The following is a 21953-nucleotide window of genomic DNA, read 5'->3' on the forward strand; positions in this document are numbered from 1 at the left end:
GACTGAACGGACTCTGAAAACAAATGGGTTTGTGTCCCTCTTGTGTTTATTACGCTGCCTGTTGTTTTCCGTGGACACTTAGATAAAATGTATATTATTAGGTCCACGGAGGTTATGTGACTAGTATTCACTCACTCACTCACTCTGCATTCCCAAAGGAATTAAAACGCTCAGAGAACTGTGAGGAATCTAAGGAACAGCTTTTCATTTAGATTGAATGTGATCTTGCATAGCTTGCCTGGGTCAGTCACTGTGCATATTGAAATACAGGTGAATGTCAGTTAATTAGTCATTTGACAACAAAAGGGTGTTGTAACTCGATGGCTATAGGCTATAGTGTCATCTCATAACATTTAATTTCAGCATGACAATCAGCGTGACGATAATTAGCTGTGGGCCACCGTCTGTCTTGTAACTGTCCGCCTCCCTGTGCCGTGGTTGTATCAATCTTCTTGCCGACTGGTGATATTGACCGAATCCCTTTGCTTTTGCAGCCACGGGTCTCGAGATTGTCCGTTGCCATGGTGACGATCAAAACAAGACAGACTCGTCAGCCGGAGCTGAGCGCAGCTCGATTTCACCTTGCACTCGAGGAGAATTACAAAACAACGGGTTTTCATAGCAATTTCTCTCTGCCGCCGGATAACCCTCCATCCTGAAGATTCAGCAGTGCCTGCCTGCCATTGTGTTCTGTGCTGGGTTGTTACAACAGTGCTTTTAGTGAGTTTAGAGCAGCAATGTGGATTCTTTTCAGAAATGGTTTTCCTATCATGTGACCCTGGTCTACAGCGAGGGCCCACGTTTCCAGAAACGGATCTAATCTGTGTCCTTTTGATGTATGACCCATTATGGTGGAGATAAGCTCTATTGTATAGTCTCATCCCAACAACTTTAAGAGGTAAAGAAACAGCTTCTTAAACAGTTCTACCAAAGTTGTAGGATGTCTTAAACATTGCTTAAGATGTCCCACTGATTAAACGGACTGCACTTATATAGCGCCTTATTCCAAAGTGCTTTACAAAGGTCTCTCATTCACTCACACTCATTCACTCATCAGCCACCCCTCCTAAATTTCGTTGTTTGGTACCTGTACTATAGCAATGACAATAAAGACCATTTATTCACCAATGTCGGCAAGCTACCATGCAAGGCGCCGGCCCACTCATTGGGAGCAATATGGGGTTCAGTGCCCAAGGACACCTCGACACGTGGCCAGCCAGGGATCAAACCGCCGACCTTGCGATCATTAGATGCCAGCTCTACCTCCTGAGCCACAGCCGCCCACATGATTAACACACTATTTAACATGGTAATAGATTGAGTTTACCTGTGTTTGACAAGGCATTAGATTACACTTACACTGATTGAGGTGAAGTGACTCTCCACAGAGAGACATATTTGCAATCAATTCCATAGAACATCAGGGGAGGCTGGTGGAGGTCGAAATCAGAGGACAGGCTCATTGTGATGTAATGAGCCTGCCCTCCAATTTCTACCTCCACCAGCCTCCACTGATTGCATAGATTCAATCATCACTGATTGCAATACGTCTCTCTGTGGAGTTAAGAGCCACTCCACTTGTTTCACAGTGATGTACACTAGCCTCGCTCACCAATCCTCAACAAGAAGTGGGATAATCATCATCATCATCCTGATTGCTGGTGAGCAGTGTTGTAGTCGATATGTACAATCAGCTTGAGTTTGAAACATTACAGGTCTTTGGAACTTCTAAATGTTAACCAGGTAATGGATTGTCTATGATTTGAAGTGAAAACACAATTTTGGTAACACATCTACTGAGCGGTCTGTGGTCCTCGTTTCAGATGCTTCTCTCATATGTCATAGACTGAAGGTTTCAATGACCGAGGTAATCTGTTGCATAACCATCAACAGTAGCTCCTTCAAACTATGGTTTTGGTGTCCTAGATATGGTATGCCAGGGAAACCGTATTCCTTTGTTATTTGTGTGTGCATCTACTCTAACCTGGCTCAAGCTAAGATGGACGTTGAAGAGGACATTGGACATTGGTCCCCCTTTTCCACAGGGTGATCTTTTCCTGGAGTAAGTATCAGCAGTTGGAAAAAAGTTAGTCGATCAGGTTATTTCTAAAGATAAAGCTGAATTATTTTTATATAGTGTCTTCGTTCTGAGTTCTGAGGTCTATTAGAGAACATTATGTTGTCATGGAAACATCAAAAGCTTTTTACCTCTTTTAACAAACTGCGGCTCGCATTCTTATTTCACGCTTCAAGGCCGTTCGTGACTAAACCTCCCTATTGTCTCTTATTATCTCTTTTTCTCTGAATCTCTCTCTCTTTTTCTCTCTGCACCTCTTCTCTGCTCTTAATTTCACAAATTTCACAAGAGAGCCGTATACTTCAACACCTTTTGAGTCTCACCTTTTGGAAGACTTTAATATCAGAATGACTGATTTTCTACACAAATTAAGTCTGGTCATCCTCTTTAGGTCATTGATAGGTTACTAGGATTTGAAAATTCATAATTTGCTTTGCAGTCCTATCCCACCAAATAGTTACTTTCATTGTGTTGTCTAAATGTAATCATTCATTCCTGTGGACAGAGGAAAAGAAGAAACAAAGAAGAAACTAGCTGTAGGCAAGTTTTTCTCCCACACAAGACTTTACTCTAACAATAGCTTAGAAACACACCCAGAGAGATATGTGTAATGCTCAAACGACACCAGCCAGGGGTCTCTAAGCAACAAGTACTCCCATACTTGTGATTGGAAGAGAGAATCAGCATCTGCATGTCAACAAACTCCTCTGTACGTCTCTGTCGACCTGTCACCTTAGGCGATAAATAGAGAGGCACCTCTTACTGGCAACGAACTTGTGCCGGTCTCACCTGCCTTAGTTGAATGCATTTTGTAAGTCACTCTTAATGAATTTTTACCAGGAATGTCTAGAATCTGGTTCGGACGACCTTCAGATGCACGTCAGCCTTTTGAGTATAGCAGCCCCTGAAAGTAAAATGCATTGTAAATTCACCTCACTTATCAGCTGATTTGGGATCAGGCTGTGCTCAGATCATTGTTCTGTACCCCAAGGGAGGCTGATGTAGGAAGAAGGAGTCATTGCAATGCATAGAATGGTACGTGTTTGATACAATTCCTCATTCCATTCCAGTGCTTTACACTCAGCCTCCCCTGCCGTGCACAGCCTGGTGGGATGGTGCCTCAGAGACTCTCTGAGGCTCTCAGCCAGAGTTACCAATAGATTGTGTCATATAGTCATTAATGCCATTGCAGTCGTTTCTTATAGAATCTTGTCTTCATTAGTGGACAATAAAGATGCACTGTATTATCATATCATGTTTTTTTCTATCATAATGTATATTTCAGTAGTGACTACACAGCTGACTACACAGTTCATGGTTACTCCAGAACAAAAGTCAAATCTTTTGTTACATGACCCTCCGCTCTTCAAGTTGCTTGTCTAAAAGCCCCTCGAGTGTCCAGGCTGTCGACCTATGATTGCATGTCTGCATTTCAATACCAAATCTCCCAAGAGTTGCTAGGAGACAGTACATATTTGAGTGCAATCTTTGATGAGTGCACATTTTTACATCATTTTTCTAAATATGCAGGACTGTCTGTGAGATAAGAATTCAAATTTACTCTATTCAGATTATAGGAACAATGGGAGAAAAAGTCTTACAAATCTAAGCCTATGTACCGCTGTCTTGGGGGAGATTGAAGGGCGAAATTAGAGATATCTAGGCCTGGGTGTTATCTTTAACAAAGTAGTTAATAAGTTGCAATAACAATTGAATGCTCGTAAATATTGCGAAAGATTCGAAAGACTTTTCAACTGTGGTTGCCGCATTTATCCGAGCATGTGGATGCCTTTGGGTGGATAATATTGTCATAGCTCTGAGCTCTGATGTCATTCAGCGCGAACGGCAGAGGCTTGGAGAGAGCGCCTGTGGGGAAGTCATCGGAGGAGTCCTGGATGCAGGCAGTGAATTCTGTGCGAGTGTTTGCAAGTAAGACATTTTAAAAGAAGGATTATCAAAGTGTTCACCTTGCGTCTGTTTAAAATATCCTGTTCAACCGACGGACGTTATTTTTTATTTGACCTATTTAATCAACTTTTGAAAGCAACAATAACAGAGGGTAAGATTTCTGATATATGATTATTAGTGTCCTTGATTTGTCAATTGAATATTGTCTGTTCTGTTCTTTTCAATATCGACACTAGACAGTAGGCCTATAACACCAATTCGTGAGCTTAGAATGATAAGGTTCTATCTCCGTTTAGGGCAGTTCAGAGATATTGAGCGTCAAGGTTTTTACATTCCATTATGTTCTGTGAGATGGAACCTTTGTATTTTATGAATTACTAACTCAAAAATGTCAACATTTTTAAAACAACACCACACAGGCATTAATAAACACCTAATGGATCAGATTAAGTAAAAAAAACTCAATTTTGACAAAAATTGAGATAGAACCTTATAATTCTAACGTCACGAATTCATAACATTTCATTATAAACCTTTTCCTCATACCGTCCGTCTAATGTATTGATACTGTGTTGAACTTTTCTATAGCGCAGCCAACCAGTTTACGTCCTGCTTTAGAGCCTATCATCATTCTTCTCTCCATTTCTATATCAATTGCTATATAAATAAAGCTTTACTTACTTACTTCCATTTCAGCACCATGGACAGCGGTGTTGTGCATATATTCAAGGAGGACATGTGTTCCCCCGGGCACCCGGAGGAGTGCGTACCCAACCTCACCTGGCAGCCCAGCTTTCTGGACATGTTTAACTACACGTCTAACGGCAGCTGGATGAATGAACCGGAGCCTATGTCGCCGATCATACCCATCATTACCGCGGTGTATTCCGTTGTGTTCGTGGTGGGTTTGGTGGGGAATTGCTTGGTTATGTATGTCATTGTTAGGTAAGTCTACTTTTGTCCATCACTTCTTTCAACCTTGATGAGGGTACAGTTAATCCTCTTGGAATACAGAGCTGTTATTATAGTTGGAATCACTTTCAACACGCACCTGATCTCTCACCACACGGTACACATAGTATTCTCAATGTGTACCGGTTATCATGGGACAATAAGATAATAGGTATATGATTATAATGTGTTTAGTTTGTGTTGGTTCAGGTTTTTGTTTTCAACTGCTATCATTGAATGACATTGGAAGGTGTTTTGTGACAGTTTTGTGCGCCAATTTGAGAGGTGCTCTTTTGGAGGGTTGAAGTCTACAGCGCCGTTGCGCCCTCAGGTGGAAATTGATCAAAAAGAGGCATGAGAGGAAATAATTGTGTGTGTGTGTGTGTGTGTGTGTGTGTGTGTGTGTGTGTGTGTGTGTGTGTGTGTGTACTTGATGCCTCTTCTGCATATAAACTACAACTACTCAGGAGAGTTGATAGTGTAACTGAATATTTTCCATTCCATTATCCGCACAATGGTTCCAGAATAATAAAGGTCAAAGTTCAAGTCCCCTCCGCCCCACCTCTTCATTTTCAGCTCTCAAGAATCACACAGAAAGGCCAAGGAAATCACTGTCCTGAGTCACAAGATATACTGATATTCTATTCTATTACAGTACAAGGTCATTTCTTCTTACATGTATTCCAATATGTAACAATGGACGCACTCCTCTACTCAGGTTTAAATCAACTGTAATGTGTTCATCCATTATCTCTCCCTCCTCCAGTATCTCACTCCCTCCCTCTTTCTCCCTCTTCCTCTCTCTCTCTCTCTCTCTCTCTCTCTCTCTCTCTCTCTCTCTCTCTCTCTCTCTCTCTCTCTCTCTCTCTCTCTCTCTCTCTCTCTCTCTCTCTCTCTCTCTCCTCCGCAGATACACAAAAATGAAAACAGCCACCAACATCTACATCTTTAACTTGGCCGTGGCGGACGCCCTGGTGACAACCACCATGCCTTTTCAAAGCACAGACTACCTCCTCAACTCCTGGCCGTTTGGCGAGGTGGTGTGTAAGGTGTTCATCTCCATCGACTACTACAACATGTTCACCAGCATCTTCACCCTCACCATGATGAGTGTGGACCGCTACGTGGCCGTCTGCCACCCTGTGAAGGCTCTGGACTTCCGTACCCCTGTCAAGGCCAAGATCATCAACGTCCTCATCTGGGTCTTGTCCTCAGCTGCAGGCATCCCTGCCATGGTGCTTGGCAGCACACAAACCAACAATGGTAGCCTATAATTAAGATGATAAAAACCCATCCTTTTAATATTGCATTTAAGTTACAAAATAATTAAATTAAGATTATATAATGATTAAAGCACTTTGAGCTGCAACGTTTGCAGGAAAAGCGCTATACAAATAAAGTTATTATTATTGTTATTATCTCACCCCACGCCTGGGCTCTGTTTCAGATTAAGATTGTATCAGCAATGGCTTAACAGTTGTTGTTTTGTGACTCAGGGAAGGACATAGTTATTGCTTATTGTCCTCGTACTTTAATGTTCCATTCATTATCTGAATCAACATCCTGATTTGACCGGAATTGCCCCCAACTCTGCTAGAAAGTACCTTTCTACTTGAGTGAAGAATAAATGCTTGAATAGAGGATTTCTGTCAAGGTGGTGTGTTATATGGTGTGAGATTAACCGTGACAAGCATAATGGATCCACTGAAAGCTTTTTAAACGGTCGAATGGTTTATCAAAGTGTTTGACATCAGAAGAAGATTTTGATCGATGGCTCCCTTTTTTATTTATCCACAGCAAAGGAGAGATTGATCGACAGACTCTACTGTTGTTTTTAGCTTGGTGACATTCTCACTCCATCATTCTAAATGTGTCCCTTGATGTTTGATCCTATAGAATTAAAAAGAGTAGAACAGACATGGTTAGTAGTACTGTACACAAAAGATGCCTGCCAGTAGACCACTATGGAATATGAGTGGGCATGTCCATTCTACTCCTTCTTATTCTAATCTATGTTTGATCTCGCCTATAATCCTCAGGTACCACAGAGTGTGCCCTGCAGTTCCCTGACCCCTACAGCTACTGGGACACCGTGATGAAGATCTGCGTCTTCATCTTTGGCTTTGTGGCGCCCCTCATCATCATCAGCGTCTGCTACACCCTGATGGTGCTGAGGCTCAAGAGCGTCCGGCTCCTCTCCGGCTCCCGGGAGAAAGACCGGAACCTCCGGCGGATCACACGCCTGGTTCTGGTGGTGGTGGCCGTGTTCGTGGTGTGCTGGACGCCCATCCACATCTTCATCCTGGTCAAGGCGCTGTCGTCCGGCGTCCCCGAGACCACCGCCGTCATGGCGGCCTACTTCTTCTGCGTGGCGCTGGGCTACACCAACAGCAGCCTCAACCCCATCCTCTACGCCTTCCTGGACGAGAACTTCAAGCGCTGCTTCAAGGACTTCTGCTGCCTGGGGAAGGTGGCGGGGGACAGGCACGGCGTGAGTCGAGTGAGGAGCACCCTCCGGGACCACTCCTGCCCTACTGAGGCCAGGGGGGTGGGGGGGCGTGGCAGACCTGTATGACTAGCGGTAGAGCTGTCCTCCTTCCCCTATCAGGGCAGGGAGGACTCCAATGACCTGGGCTTGACTCAGATCACCACAGCGATCTGAGGGAGGGCAGATGGTCGATAAAGACAAGCATAAGTCCTCAGAACAGTCTGTAGTGACCTGTACCGTGACAAGTCATCAGATCCTAATGACACTTTACTAGGCTGTATCATGGCATAGCATTTTGTAATTATAATGATAATAGATCATAATTATTGAGGTGACGCTTACAATGTATTATAATGTAAACCTTTAAGATTTATTTCATAATTAAACATTAGAAAATCTGATGCTGATAGGTTTTTTGACCATAGGCCAAATACGTTGTAAAACAAATCGTTCAATTGCTGTGTTTCAGTCATCTAATAAAAATATATCATCCTAGCAATAGGATAAAGAGGACAAAACAAAGAAGGCTAACCGTTGTTGTTTATATCCAATGTAGACTTGGTAAAAAAAAATGTAAGCATTAAGATAGCGAATAAGTATTTTCAACTGGTTCCCATGAACATACAGTGAAACTGCAAAGTGAAATTGTAAGTTCTAACTTGCATTCTGTGTTGTTTTATAATGTTTGTACAGTATGAGCGTGTGTTTTCTGTAGGTGGGCTCCTGTATTTGGACTGTAACTGAAAGCTGTGTTTTCTTGTGAATCTGTGAAGCAGTTCTCATTAAGATGGAAAATAAGTATTTTCGCTTTGATATCAAATGAAAATCTAAACACTCAGGGAATGTCTTCTGGATATCAGCACATTGCCTACAGTGTCTTGCACGCACAGAAGGAACATAGACAAAGAGGTGATAATTCAGATGTGTTTGCCACAAAGCAAAGTTCTCAATTATCCAGTTTTGTGCCATTTGGAAATAATCCCATTTTACTCTTGAGAAAGACACAGTAATGCTATGTCACTGTCACTGTACTGAAATAAAATTCAGAAACAGTGCTTTCATCACAGTATTTGAAAAAGGCTCAAAAAAGAATTTGGGCAATTTGGGCAGAGGGCTTTAAAGCGGTAGTTAACATTACTGCTGCATTATACTGTACATCTACTAGTCATGTTGTTATCAATGTTCAATGTTTTTATAAAGGTATTGTTATATGACATGCTTCTATACTGTAAGTATATTGATCGATTAGATAATGTAGAATGTAAACATGAAATTGAGAGATGTTGCATTGACTGTACATTCACAGAGATTAACAGTGGCTTATTACAGTGTAAAGGCTTTGCCGGTGTATGGATTTAATGCAGCTGTTCAAATGAATTGAGCGAATAAATTAATGTAATGAACATTCATGAATGTATACAGATGAAAAATGTGTATACATTTGTGTATTTCTATCTATCTGTGGTGTCATAATTCAGTGATGTCTGAAAATAATCTCTCATTTCATATCTATGGTAATTGAACCAACACTAATTAGTTGTCAGGTGTTATTTTGAAAGATAGAAATGAATGGTTATGGAAGGTCTGATGGAAAATCCACTGTATCCTCACGCATAGTTCTACCGTATGTTATGTATAACACATTAGCCTACATAAGCAGTAATCAAAGCAGAAATGTTTGTTTTGTGTGCCTTGGTTTGTGTGCCTTACCCTTATAGTCTTAACTAATCATTAACTAATAATAATAATAATAATAAAAACTATCATATTTATAATTGTTTAATTATTATTATTATTTTGTTCCATTAAGTGTGATATACAATGATACATTTCTCACAGTTGATATCTACTGTATAAAGATCTTGAATCATGCTGTTTTTACTATGAACATACTGTACTGTATATTAGTGATGTTACTGTAGCAACAAGATTCACAAAGTCTGCGATAGGGTGACTCAGCCATGGTCCTGGAAATGGGCTAAATTGAACACTTCAATTCGTCAACATTTCTCTAATGTGTGTCTCTTTTTACTAGGGGACTTTTTAATAGGATACTGCAATGCATGTGGCCACTCAAAACAGCTTGAAATATAATTGTAATGTTCAATAGATGGTCAGTGTGAGTGAAACCAAGCGTTCGTAGTGGATCTCAAGAACTAGGTTTGAGTAACACTGTGTACTTATTGCTTACTATCTATTTTGTTCTTTAACTGTATATCTGTACGCTTTGAATGTCAATACACAGTTCACATGTACCCAATAAAGAAAATGTGAGGAGACCGAAGATGTATGAAATCTCATCCTTTCATCCAAAGTGGGTGCATCCATTTTTCAGTATATACTGTATGGTCCAAGTGGGAAGAGAACCCACAACCTAAGTGCTGTTACTGCTATGCTCTACCAACTGAGGACCACTGTTAGGACCCCCGTTATTTGATGACAATACAAAGGGTGCCAACACAAGGGGAGACTCTTGAAAGATACTGCCACGAGCTTTTGATGTCAGTGGTAGCATTGCTATGGTAACGAGGACCATATGTTCATATGTTCCTTACCACTGGAACATACTACATGGCAGCATTCACAGCCATGATGAAGATACAGCTGTTTGAAGATATCCAAATTGCAGTATTTTTCACACACAAGCACACACGCACGCACCCACGCACGCATTCACGCACGCTCGCGCGCACACACACACACACACACACACACACACACACACACACACACACACACACACACACACACCCACACACACACACACTCATCACCCTCTTTTCACACACATATTCCTACATTACTCAGACATTGGAATTCCATCAACCACTTGAATGAGAAATGTTCTCATTGTTAAGAGGAACGCTTGCAATTACATTTTGTTGTGCACCAATTCCTGTTTTGTGCACTTGAGAAAAAAACCTTTTGAACCTGAATTTAAGCTTTTTCATTCACTCCATTCTATGGTGTTGTGTAGAGTTAGCGTTACCATGGTGAAGCTCATTGGTGGAAGGCAGCTGATCACGGCCAGTTGTGGTGATTGTGAAACATTCTGTCAAGGTGGCCTTGAAAAGGCTCTAACTCTAACCACTGCAGTTCTGTCTGTGAGATTTTGATATTATTGATTGTATAACACATTCTTTAGGCAATTCCCAGTACTGCCTCTCACTTGCACATCTCATGAAGGAGCTGTTTTTTTTTTTTAGCAGTGTCACCATCATTCAGATAGATATGAATTGAACAAATAATGCAGTATACACATATTGATGGTGAAATACATGAAAACAATTTCACCACCACAACATATCATACATGCTTATAGTTGAGGGGCCTAAAGCATTCAAGGACTTGTTATTGAAAACATTGTTGACATTTGCAGCAGTGCTGCCATAAAATCTATGTCCATGACAGGGTAAGTCATAAACAGTATTATAGTGCAGTTATGTTGTGTTATGTTATGTTATGTTATGTAATATTCAGCTACATCATGACCTATGTCAAAATTCCTCTTCTCCTGCAAAACCTTTATTTGCTCTGCTGATTCATTGATGGCTAAACCTTGTATAATCCTTTAATCTCCACATAATATACATTTACAACCCCATAATCTCAGTAGGACAACAAAGACTGGGGGACAAAGGGATTTGTTTTAGCAGGTGCAATCCCTATCTTCGCCGCAGGAGGGCAGTCGAAACTCAAACATAATTGGCTATTGTCGATTATTTCGACCAATAGCATCGCCGTGCGTCAATAACACAGTTTCCGGGTGTCTTCAGCCGTGGAAACACAGGCCTGATTTGGGATTAGATGCTTTTTCTTTCATAAGGAGTTATTAAGCTCCAGGGAAATTGTGAAAATGAATAGAATATTTGGTCGGGGAAAACCGAAAGCACCTCCTCCAAATCTATCGGACTGCATTGGAAATGTAAGTCTGTTCCATTGTTGTCATAATGCAAAACATTTGAGCTATAGCTAGCTCAGTTACCATGGCCTAGGTAGCTATAGCCGAATAACGGGTCAACCATTAGGCTGTGTTTGCCAGTTATGTTGCAGTTCATTTCAGCACCACGACAACGGACAGCCGTCACACGGTCTAAGGATAATAAACTCAATGCCTCAAAGGCCAGTTTTTACTCCTCACTGCTTGGGAATTAAAATGTAAAGCTTAACATTTTAATTTGTCATCTATAAATGTCCATGAATTTCCCCCCTTAATTTACTAGTGACATTTCTTTGACCATGTTTTATTGGCTAGTATTAATTCATGAATAACAGAATCATGAAGGATCCTAGAATGTCCCCACCCTTAATTCTAACCTCTTCACAATTCTCCATGCATAATTGATTGCCCATAGGTGGACGCAAGGACGGAGTCCGTCGATAAGAAGATCGCCAGGCTGGATGCTGAGCTGATGAAGTACAAAGATCAAATGAAAAAGATGAGAGAAGGCCCCTCAAAGGTTAGATTCATACGTACATACAGCCCCTCCATCAAGGATGCTGTCTTGATCTAGTTCTATTGTGTGTTAAGCTGTACCACATAGTATACTATATGCCATTTAGCTGGCGCTGAAGAGACTTACATTGCAGTGAGTGCATAGCCTACATGTTTCTGTATATATGGTCCCAACGGGAACCAAACCCAAACCCCATCTAAGGGCCATGCTCTACCGACTGCCACAGAGGACCACATAGTGTTGGTAACTTGATGAGTAAGAAAGCCTGAGCCTCTTTTAACATCCTTGACTTTCCTTTACAGAATATGGTGAAACAGAAGGCAATGAGAGTACTGAAGCAAAAGAGAATGTGAGTAATGTTGTTGCCATCGCTGTCAAAGACTTTTGTTATTTGGGCACTCATTTGATTAGGGTGGCAAGTTAAATAGGTTGGATTTTCAACTACATTTCATTCCAGGTACGAGGGCCAGCGAGACCAGCTCGCTCAGCAGTCCTTCAATATGGAGCAGGCCAACTACACCATCCAGTCACTGAAGGACACTAAGACAACCGTAAGAACCACTGACAACATCTGCCTTTCACAATAGTGCACATCCTGTACCAGTTGTTAAATCTTCATTTGTAAAATCGTAATCCTGTACCAAAATCAGTTAAATCAGTCATTTGTGTGCAGAGTTTGATAGAATAATATATTCTATATATAGAATAATATATATAGAATAATAATAATATATATAGAATAATATATTCTATCAAAGTATTAGTAGTTGTCATCTATTAAGCATATTTGCTAATGCCAGTACATGTGTTTTTGTTTCCAGGTAGAGGCCATGAAGATCGGAGCTAAAGAAATGAAAAGGGCCTACAAGGATGTGCAAATCGATCAGATCGAAGTACTATGTCATTTTCTATGTTTTCCACCATACAATTGGATTGTAAAACGAAAAGTTCTACCTGATAAACTGGAAAGTGTATGGCATATACTGGCTTAAACATGATGATAATGATTCCATGGAGCTGAGCCGACTGTTTGTGTGTGTCTCCACCAGGACCTACAGGACCAGCTGGAGGACATGATGGAGGATGCTAATGAAGTACAGGAGTCTCTGAGCCGCAGCTATGGCACCCCAGAGATAGATGAGGACGACCTAGAAGCAGGTGTGTGTGTGTGTGTGTTTGTGTTTGTGTGTGTGTGTGTGTGTGTGTGTGTGTGTGTTTGTGTTTGTGTGTGTGTGTGTGTGTGTGTGTGTGTGTGTGCGCGCGTGTGTGTGTAGGAATACATTTAAACACCCTAGTGTGTGTGTGGGACAGTGTGAATGATTGTGGTTCTCATAGTGGATGTTGTGACGTTGTTATCAGAGCTGGATGCCCTCGGAGATGAGTTGTGTTTGGACGATGACAACTCCTACCTGGACGAGGCTTCGTCTGCACCCTCTATTCCAGAGGGAATGCCCAGCGACAGTAAAACAAACAAGGTGTGTGCTTCCTCCATGCTTCATCACATTGTAGCTAGTGTCATACTTAAATCAATCACTGTCACAATACATATGAGTATCTATAGTATGACGATAATGATGACAAGTACATATCCCACTATTTGTGCAACATTACTACAGCATCATTTCTGCAATTCCCTATTACTAACATCATTGCATACTGTACCAACTCTATAACAGTTTTGCCACCTTGATAAGACTTGTAGTGTAAAATATAAAGAGTTGAGCCCCAGTGTGCAGAAATAACGCATTTTGTCTTGTCTTTTACTTTTGTTTTTTTCAGGATGGTGTTCTCGTGGATGAGTTTGGTTTGCCACAGATTCCTGCTACATAAGAAAGGATTGGATGGAACAACTGCACTCAAACTGAAACACTTTTATATATGTAGAGTAACATTTATACATGCAAAACAATTTGGCCGGAAAACACTACATAACTGTACTAAGTTACAACGCTATTGAAGCTGTCTTTGTGTTGGATTTCTATTGTTACTACTACCACAATAGCATGACGGCCTTGTAATATACTGTATAACATGCACCTCCTTTTTCTCCCCTGCCTACCCGTCTTGCTCAACTATACTACCAGTATTACCCAGGACGTAACAAATGTTGTGTATGACAACGCTGAACCCCATGGTCTAGACAAGTCATTAACATTTTGCTACCAAGTCGTCAACAATGGAATTGATTTCCTTACTGTCTGTAAAATATCTGTGTGTGTGTGTGTGGGGGGGGGTTCGTTTGAAACGAACATAATAAATTATACATTTTAAATCCATTCTGAAGGCTTGTTTACTGAATGTCTTATTTTCTCCTCTTTTTGACTTTTTTCTTCTGTTTGTTTGATTTCTTCTTCTTTGCAGTCGGTTTTTCCTTTTTGCTTTTTGGTCTTTTGTCAGAGTTGCTCGCTGACTGCCGTGAGTTGAATTCCACTCTCTCACCTTGGCACTTATCCTGTTGGTTTATGAGAGTGAAGGAGGACTTGTCAAACGTCACTTCTCTAATATCTTGAATTTCTGCAGAAACCTATAGAAGAAGGCTACCATTACTTTCCCCTGTCCATATGATCAATTCTGCACATTGTTATTATTATAGCTTGTGTGGGTACCGACCTGAAAACATTTTCTACATGTCTCTGAGGACTTCATGAATCCAGTGAAGTCCCCTCTCAAACACTCTGCACAGTAGCGTGTGCCACACCACCTACACATGTAGGTCTAGAATAGTGAAGCAGATAATAGAATGCATGCATTATCAACTTTGCCATTATCAATTGCCATTGAGTTGTATTATTGCTGCGTTTTTCCTTACTGTGTCCACAGTCTGGCAGCCCCACCTGCACATGACCCTTCACAGGAGCTTTCTGAAATACTGTATATCCCTCCAACTTCGATCATTTCTTTGGCATGCAAGTTGCTTCTAATAGGGTTCTCCTGTTTACAGTTTATTTTGTATAAGTCTGGCAGGTGTGTGTACTGTGTATTGCCAAGGTGACACTTTTATCAGTTGTTGTTGTTGGCAACTAGGAGACAGGAGAGAACAGCCAGGTGTATTCAGGTATTTTATTACATGTTTAAGCAAATAACAATAACATATAATTGACATAAGGTGTGGCTAAACTCAACTAAAAACAACAATGCGTCAATAAATGTCTGATACTATTATCATAAAAATAAAATAATCAAAATTATAAATCATTAGTTGCACACAGCTTGGTGACGTCACCATGTAAACATACATACCGTTTCCTGTATGTCCAGGAAGTAACACACCGTTACATGTTCACTCTACTACGAAGACATGGACCAGAACACGATAACAGTGACTGTCGCTTATGGTAAAAGTCCAATTCAGTTTGCCTTAAATGTATTTGTGTCCTTTTAAAACAGCGATCATACAACGGAGGGGGGGGAAACAGAAACGCGTGTGCAGGCGAGCTAGTTAGCATGCTTGCTAGCCAACGTTAGCTAGCCATCCATGCGACTCCAGTAGCCGGCCAGCCACCGGGCCAGCCTCTCTGCTTCGTCTTGGGAAACATATGAAGCGATCAGCTATGTGCGATCGGGTGTCAATATTTGATGTACAATGTATTGACTGTAGCCTATGCCGCATCCCGTCTATCCTCAGGCTCTACGAAGCACAGCATCACGTTAACGGGGCAGGATGGCTGTGAACCGGTGTTGAAGGACTTGTCGGATGCCCTCACACAAGTCACTGGAGTTCCGACACTGGCACAGAAACTGATCTTCAAAGGTAGCTATGCCCATATGTCTTTCCTGTACGTTTCTTTGCCTCACAATTAACTTTACCTGACTAGGTCGACTGATCTGATCGTGTAACTGAAGGTGCTTTTGCTCACAACATGTGTTTCACTGTGATGGTTTTCGTGGCACGTTAGTAATTATGTAATTCTTTCATTGCAGGGAAGTCCTTAAAAGAAATGGATGAAAGCCTCTCCAGCTTTGGCATAAAGCAAGGCTGTAAACTAATGATGATTGGGAAACGGGTAAGATGCTTAGCAGTTTCCCTGTCACTTATACAGTATTGCCTTTCTTCATTGTAAGTTGATAGAAATTGGGCTAGCTGAATTGTGTGATTCTGTCAACAGAACAGTCCTGAAGAAGAAACCGAACTGAAGAAGCTCAAAGACATTGAGAAGTCGGTGGAGCAGGCGGCCAAGAAGCTGGAGAAAGTGGATGGGGAGCTGACAGGCCTTAAGAATGTAAAGAACCATGTTGATGAATCAATCTAGTGGTGGTTCATTTTCTGTTGTGTCAAATACTTATTGTGCCAGTTTCACTGGGCTTCCACTGTCTCTTTTTGTTTCACAGGGCTTCCTGGCCAAGGACCTCCAGGCAGAAGCACTTACTAACCTGGACCACAGGGTGAAGGTGGCATCAGAGCAGTTCATGAAGATCCTGGAACAGATGGATTCCATGGTAGTAGTATATAATATCCCCAATCCAGCGTTACTTAATTTTTACCCTGGAAGACTATCTACATTGCTGTAGTTACCTTTTAGTCACAGAACAAGACTGAAATATGCCTTCCTTTTTTTAAGAGTTTGCCAGAAAACTTCAGTGACTGCAAGTTGAAGAAAAAGGGACTTGTGAAAACCGTACAAGTAAGTCTGTGTTCCATTGCTAATTAACTATTTAGTAAGTAAAGTGTTGAGGGCAATAATGATAACCTTTATGCCTACGATTATCCTTCTGTTCTTTCCACAGGGTTTCCTTGCCCAGTGCGACAAGATCGAAGCTGGTATATCAGATCATCAGGCAAAGATTCAGTCGAAAAATCTTGCCCTGTCAGATTAGAGCGATGAGACCTCCCTACCATGTCCAAATTCCATAATGTACTGTACGTTGCTCCGTGAGCAACAGAACACTCTATTGTGAGCTTCAGGTCTGGAGCAGGTCCTAGTGTATTTATTGGCATGCCAACATGTGTGTGTGTGCGTGCGTGTGTGTAAGAGTGCCCTCATGAAATAGGATCCAATGAACACAGTTTGAGGTTGGATGAAAAGTACACTGACCATGTTTGGTAATTATTTGATGCAACCTCAAGAAACATCCCCTGGGTTAGGTTCTCAGGTACAAAGACATGGTGCTGTTAAAAGATATTTGAATGAAGATCACTTATTTAAAGGATCAATATGTCCTTTAGACTTTGACAGAGTATGCAGTCTTTGTTGATACATGTTGTTGTTGGCATAATGAGAAGACAAGACTGATATAGTAGCCTAAATGCAACTAATAATGCAGTTCCTCTATGAACAATTTCAATATCATAACATTGTCAGATCAGAAATGTAAAACTGCCAATTGTTCAATCCATGTATTGTTGGAGGCAATGAACCTGTAATACCACAAGACCTCTACACACGGGAGAATAACTTCTGTTATTTTTTCAGACCATATTTACATTATAACCTTTGTTATGTTAATTGATATCACACAGATGGATTCATGAATAATGTGTTCATTATACTCACTGGTCACAAAGCGTATGTACAGTGTGTTGCATATTCAGTGTTCAGGAGGCTCTGTTCCTATCGCTGCAATTGTCCTCTGAATTCATTGTGATTATTAACTTGTGTCTAACCTCATCCTCAGGCAATGGGAATGAGATTGACTTGTGTCTGAATTGAAACACAGAAGCTGTTCTTAATTATGATGACAAGTGACAAATCAGCGGTTTTCCTGTTACGCTCCTTGTGCTAGCCACACTGACTGACCCTATGTTGGGACGTTGAGCTGCAGGACATTCATATACAACCCCAGGATATTTACCAATCATTTTATGAATTCCATTTGCTGAATGATTTCATGTTGTGTGGTATTTCAAATAAAAGCTCTTCTGACGACGGTTTGTCTGTGTCTTATCAGTAATTTGATCACTTCACTGTAATGAACCGATCTACCCATCCTCAAGATGCTGGACGAGTCATGGGTACAAGAGATCTGGTCTGGAGACTCCTCTTGCAACATGAGTTCATCCCAGGAAGAAGCAACTGAAAGAAAAGAGTGTGTGGTGTGTGAATAAGAGGCCATTGTAAAGCGCTTTGGAATAAGGTGCTATATAAGTGCAGTCTGTTTACCAAAAGAGCAAAATGTTCTAACTATCCCTCCAAGGACCACTATTATAACATTGTCTGGCTTCACCTGCAATCTCCATCAGTGATGACCTTTAAAATAACTGGGGAAAGAGAAAAAAAATAACGCACATCCTCCTGTCTTCGGTGCTGAGCTATAACTGACAGTGCAGTAATTGTTTTGTACTTTAAAATAACTGGTACACCTTGTGTTACATGGGTAATAATATAACTTTATTTTAAATGCATAATTAATTACAAAATATAAAAAAAATACAGCAAAACCAGGCCATTAACCGTGATTGACGTGTTCTTCATTCCAGTTTTTATTTTTCAACCTTTTATGCCACACTATGATGGTTTTCTTTTACAGTAGATCTTTCTAAGCTACAGTACTGTCGTCCCTTAATAGTGTAGCGTTGATGTGCAAATCTGCTAAAACAGACATAGGGGGTAGGGTTACCTTGCATTGTCAGTATACCGTCTTGATTAACATGGATGTTCTAAACCAGGTAAAGACAAATAATACATGATATATGAAATACAAAACAGTGGTTTTGCATTTGTATGCATAGTAGTCCCACTAATCGTCCTTGTCTTTAGCACCATGCTTGAGGATGCGGGTGAACTCCACATAGTTGAAGTTGCCTGTCTTGTCAATGGGAGCCTCCCTGAAGAGCTCGTCCACGTCCTCATCTGTGAACCTGTCACCCATGGTAGTCAGGAGCTCTCGCAGGTACTCTTCCTGAACGACACCTGGAGGAAACAGAGATCCGCAATAATGTGAAAATTCACTCCAATAACAATGTTTTATCTGATATTTTCATGCCTAAAAGTTATGTTGAGATTATCTATCTCATGCCATCTATAGCGAATGCCCGCTAGGCTTGAGCTGTAACTGGTGACTGAAGCTTTAACCCACCTGTCCCCTCCTCATCAAAGCAGGCAAAAGCGTTCCTGATCACATCCTCTGGGTCTGTGCCGTTCAGCTTCTCTCCAAACATGGTGAGGAACATGGTGAAGTTGATGGGGCCGGGGGCCTCGTTCATCATGACTTCAAGGTACTCCTCCGTAGGGTTCTTACCTGGGGAATTATAGAAGAAAACACAAGTGAGTGTGAATCGATCAAGTGCATAAAAAGATGACTGAGGGCTGACTACTTTAGTAAACATTTGTGTCATTTTGGTTTTGAGAGAAATACCCAAAGACGCCAGCATGTCATGTAGATCCTCCTTGTCTATGAAGCCATCCCGGTTCTGGTCAATCATGTTGAAAGCCTCCTTGAACTCCTGGATCTGGGACTGGTCGAACATGGCAAAGACATTGGAGGTGGCACGCTGGGGCCGCTTTTTGGTGGTCTTTCCCTTAGCCCTTTTGCTTGACATTGTGGTGGGTTGGGGGTTTCTCTAACCTGTAACAAAGACAAAGGGGTGTGGGTGATCTTATTCACACATGTATGGGGAGCAAAAAACCTAGTATAATACACTCATTTACATGTAAGATCATTATGTTTGGACACACATGATCTAACTAGCAAGCAGAGAGACATGGGTAGCACAGAGGAGCTAGCTAGCCCTGCCCTGGCCCTGGCATGTCAACACTGGTCAGATAGCTTAGCCAGCTGCTTCTGCCATTACAAGCTGCCAAGCAACTAAGTACACGCAGCTCTCTTGATATAAAGACAACAAACCTCACATTAACCTGTTAGGCATTTGATATAATTACAAAAAAAACATATTATAGCTCTCTACCTGATAAGAAACGGGATTTTCTCCTCGATACGGAGAATGCGATGTTGTTTGCCGGTGGAGTCCCGCCCTTCTTCTAGAATCGACCAATCACAGCGCGAGGAAGGATTGTCCAATCACAACGCGAGCTGGACAGAGGGAGGAAGGATTGTCCAATCACAGCGCGAGCTGGACAGAGGGAGGAAGGAGGCTGGAAGGTTCCATCAGGGGCGGCAGAGGCCTCATATATCCAAGCTATCTAAATATACCGCAATTAAAAGTGAATTAATATTCACATATCTTTCGTATGTTATAAAAATGGTATCATATTGAACTGATACATACTTAAAGACACCTTTGCGAATACATTTCGATTGTATTCCGCGACGCGCTAACAGACAGGTAGGAATGATGGACAGGTATGCAACGGACGTGTTATTTAGTTCTACCACTAGATGGCAGTCAATGTCAAGAAAACGTTTGGTAGCGCCATATTATCAACGCACACGCACAGATTTCTTGACATTTACATACCGCTAATGATTAGTGACGAATGCACATTTTGGCCAAAACATTCTGGCAAAAATGTTGGAGACGTTATTGACATTTACTAGGTCTATATTTATTATAATTTGGATAAGGATTCGGATAACATTTAGCACATTTCTTTTTCACTGTTTTCATACACATTTCAAACTTCATATTATCAATCTAAGCAGGTCAATTCTTTACTTAAGTCAGTTGATAGACCGAGCTTAAAATGATATACTCAAGCTGCATTATATGATCTTAAATGTGCGCGGCTTTTAGGAGAGGCGGGCCTGTTTGGGAGAGTTGCGCCTGTCTCTCAGGGGTCTATATTTAACGTGGCCCCAGCCTTAAAAGGTCGTGACGGAGTCTGCAACATTCTGCCGACTGGCATCATTATTTCTGTACTGTGGGCTGCCGTCCTGTCCACCACCCCGCTCCCTAGCTGCTTCGCCTAGATTTGGACTTGCTTTGGCTACTTTTGGAGTACTTTCCTCTTGTTTTCAACGATTGTTGGTTTTGGTGAGTGCATATTTATATAGGCCTATATATAACATTATATTTTTTATTATTAGATTAGATCATATTGGTTGTGTAATTCCCTTGAAGAAGGGAAGAATATAATATGTTGCCCTCAATCAATTAAGATTAAGGCCTGCTTGTCATAACCTTTATGTTTTTATACATGCTTATAGTGTTCAATAGATTTCAAATCAGTTGAGTTGTTGAACTAATCCCTTGTATTTTGATGATCATGCCCACTGACAATCATAATGGTTTTGGGGGTGAGTGAGTGGATTTTCACTAGTTGAAGAGTGCATGCATGTGTAATTATAGAGGACACAGTGGCCTACCACAAGTAATCTCTTTAAGGCATCTATTAGGCTACAGACATGTGTTTAAATAACAATAATACATTCCATATTAATCCTTAAAACATCCCAAACGTTTCACATTTTCTCCGAAGTACTTTATGGCATACTGTGCACTGTGCATGATTGAGCCTTACCAATTGCAACCTCTCAGCCAGCTCTAATTTAGACTTTACAGTCTCAGTCTGGACTATCTCCAATAGTGTTGTCTGTTGTCACTAATTGTTTTTGTATAACAATGAAGAATTGTAGGTTTAGATTAACATGGGGTGGCTGTAGTGCAGGAGGTAGAGCCGGCGTCTAATGATCGCAAGGATGGCAGATCGGCGGTTCGAGCCCCGGTTGGCCACATGTCGAAGTGTCCTTGGGCAAGACACTTAACCCCAAATTGCTCCCAATGAGCGGGCCGGCGTCTTGCATGGTAGCTTGCCGCCATTGGTGTGTGAATGGTTGAATGAGAGGCCATTGTAAAGCGCTTTGGAATAAGGCGCTATTAGACAATCCATTTACCATTTAACATGCCTTTGAAATGTATTCAAATAAGCAACAACACTGCCAATCACTTACCATTTTCTCCAATAAATCTCATGGATATTAGAAAGAAAGACATCAGAATTAACAGAATTAACATGTAGATCTAGTATATATACTGTAGTGTAACTATATTATAAGTAGATATATTACATATAGCATGTAGTGTAACTATATTATAAGTAGATATATCACATATAGCATGTATTAAACATATAGCATGTATTCAAATAAGCAACAACACTGCCAATCACTTACCATTTTCTCCAATAAATCTCATGGATATTAGAAAGAAGGACATCAGAATTAACATAATTAACAT

At 41.1% G+C, this 21953-nt stretch overlaps 4 protein-coding genes across 4 annotated transcripts; 3 read left to right on the forward strand and 1 right to left on the reverse strand.

Annotated features, from left to right (window-relative positions):
- Positions 1–4685: 4685 nt before the first annotated feature.
- oprk1 (opioid receptor, kappa 1) lies at positions 4686–7511 on the forward strand (the record flags this gene model as incomplete). The annotated part of the gene is made up of 3 exons (XM_080546446.1): positions 4686–4930; positions 5847–6199; positions 6976–7511. The coding sequence occupies 3 exons, from the start codon at positions 4686–4688 to the stop codon at positions 7509–7511; spliced, it is 1134 nt and encodes a 377-aa protein (XP_080402572.1).
- Positions 7512–11227: 3716 nt separating this feature from the next.
- chmp5a (charged multivesicular body protein 5a) lies at positions 11228–14047 on the forward strand. Its single transcript, XM_080546385.1, has 8 exons — positions 11228–11349; positions 11780–11884; positions 12184–12230; positions 12339–12432; positions 12703–12774; positions 12931–13039; positions 13241–13356; positions 13661–14047. Exons 1-8 carry the CDS (start codon positions 11281–11283, stop codon positions 13709–13711), a joined length of 663 nt encoding a protein of 220 aa, XP_080402511.1. The 5' UTR covers positions 11228–11280; the 3' UTR covers positions 13712–14047.
- A 1088-nt stretch (positions 14048–15135) lies between these two features.
- Positions 15136–17739, forward strand: bag1 (BCL2 associated athanogene 1). The gene is made up of 7 exons (XM_080546415.1): positions 15136–15216; positions 15507–15632; positions 15803–15885; positions 15988–16101; positions 16211–16318; positions 16441–16503; positions 16607–17739. Exons 1-7 carry the CDS (start codon positions 15180–15182, stop codon positions 16694–16696), a joined length of 621 nt encoding a protein of 206 aa, XP_080402541.1. The 5' UTR covers positions 15136–15179; the 3' UTR covers positions 16697–17739.
- Positions 17740–18191: 452 nt separating this feature from the next.
- myl12.2 (myosin, light chain 12-2) lies at positions 18192–19789 on the reverse strand. Its single transcript, XM_080546402.1, has 4 exons — positions 19725–19789; positions 19175–19384; positions 18896–19057; positions 18192–18729 (listed from the first exon to the last, which is right to left on the reverse strand). Exons 2-4 carry the CDS (start codon positions 19356–19358, stop codon positions 18557–18559), a joined length of 519 nt encoding a protein of 172 aa, XP_080402528.1. The 5' UTR covers positions 19359–19384; positions 19725–19789; the 3' UTR covers positions 18192–18556.
- Positions 19790–21953: the final 2164 nt, after the last annotated feature.

This window comes from Nansenia antarctica, assembly GCF_963989245.1.
Source record: "Nansenia antarctica genome assembly, chromosome: 16".
Taxonomy (NCBI): domain Eukaryota; kingdom Metazoa; phylum Chordata; class Actinopteri; order Argentiniformes; family Microstomatidae; genus Nansenia; species Nansenia antarctica.

Coding starts and splice junctions, on each gene's coding strand:
- chmp5a (XM_080546385.1), top strand. CDS start 11,281: ATGAATAGAATATTTGGTCGGGGAAAACCGAAAGCACCTCCTCCAAAT. Junction 12,433..12,702: donor TGAAGGACACTAAGACAACC/GTAAGAACCACT, acceptor TTTTGTTTCCAG/GTAGAGGCCATGAAGATCGG. Junction 12,775..12,930: donor TGCAAATCGATCAGATCGAA/GTACTATGTCAT, acceptor TGTCTCCACCAG/GACCTACAGGACCAGCTGGA.
- bag1 (XM_080546415.1), top strand. CDS start 15,180: ATGGACCAGAACACGATAACAGTGACTGTCGCTTATG. Junction 15,633..15,802: donor ACAGAAACTGATCTTCAAAG/GTAGCTATGCCC, acceptor CTTTCATTGCAG/GGAAGTCCTTAAAAGAAATG. Junction 16,504..16,606: donor GACTTGTGAAAACCGTACAA/GTAAGTCTGTGT, acceptor TTCTTTCCACAG/GGTTTCCTTGCCCAGTGCGA.
- myl12.2 (XM_080546402.1), bottom strand. CDS start 19,358: ATGTCAAGCAAAAGGGCTAAGGGAAAGACCACCAAAAAGCGGCCCCAG. Junction 19,058..19,174: donor TGACATGCTGGCGTCTTTGG/GTATTTCTCTCA, acceptor ATAATTCCCCAG/GTAAGAACCCTACGGAGGAG. Junction 18,730..18,895: donor CTTTGATGAGGAGGGGACAG/GTGGGTTAAAGC, acceptor TGTTTCCTCCAG/GTGTCGTTCAGGAAGAGTAC.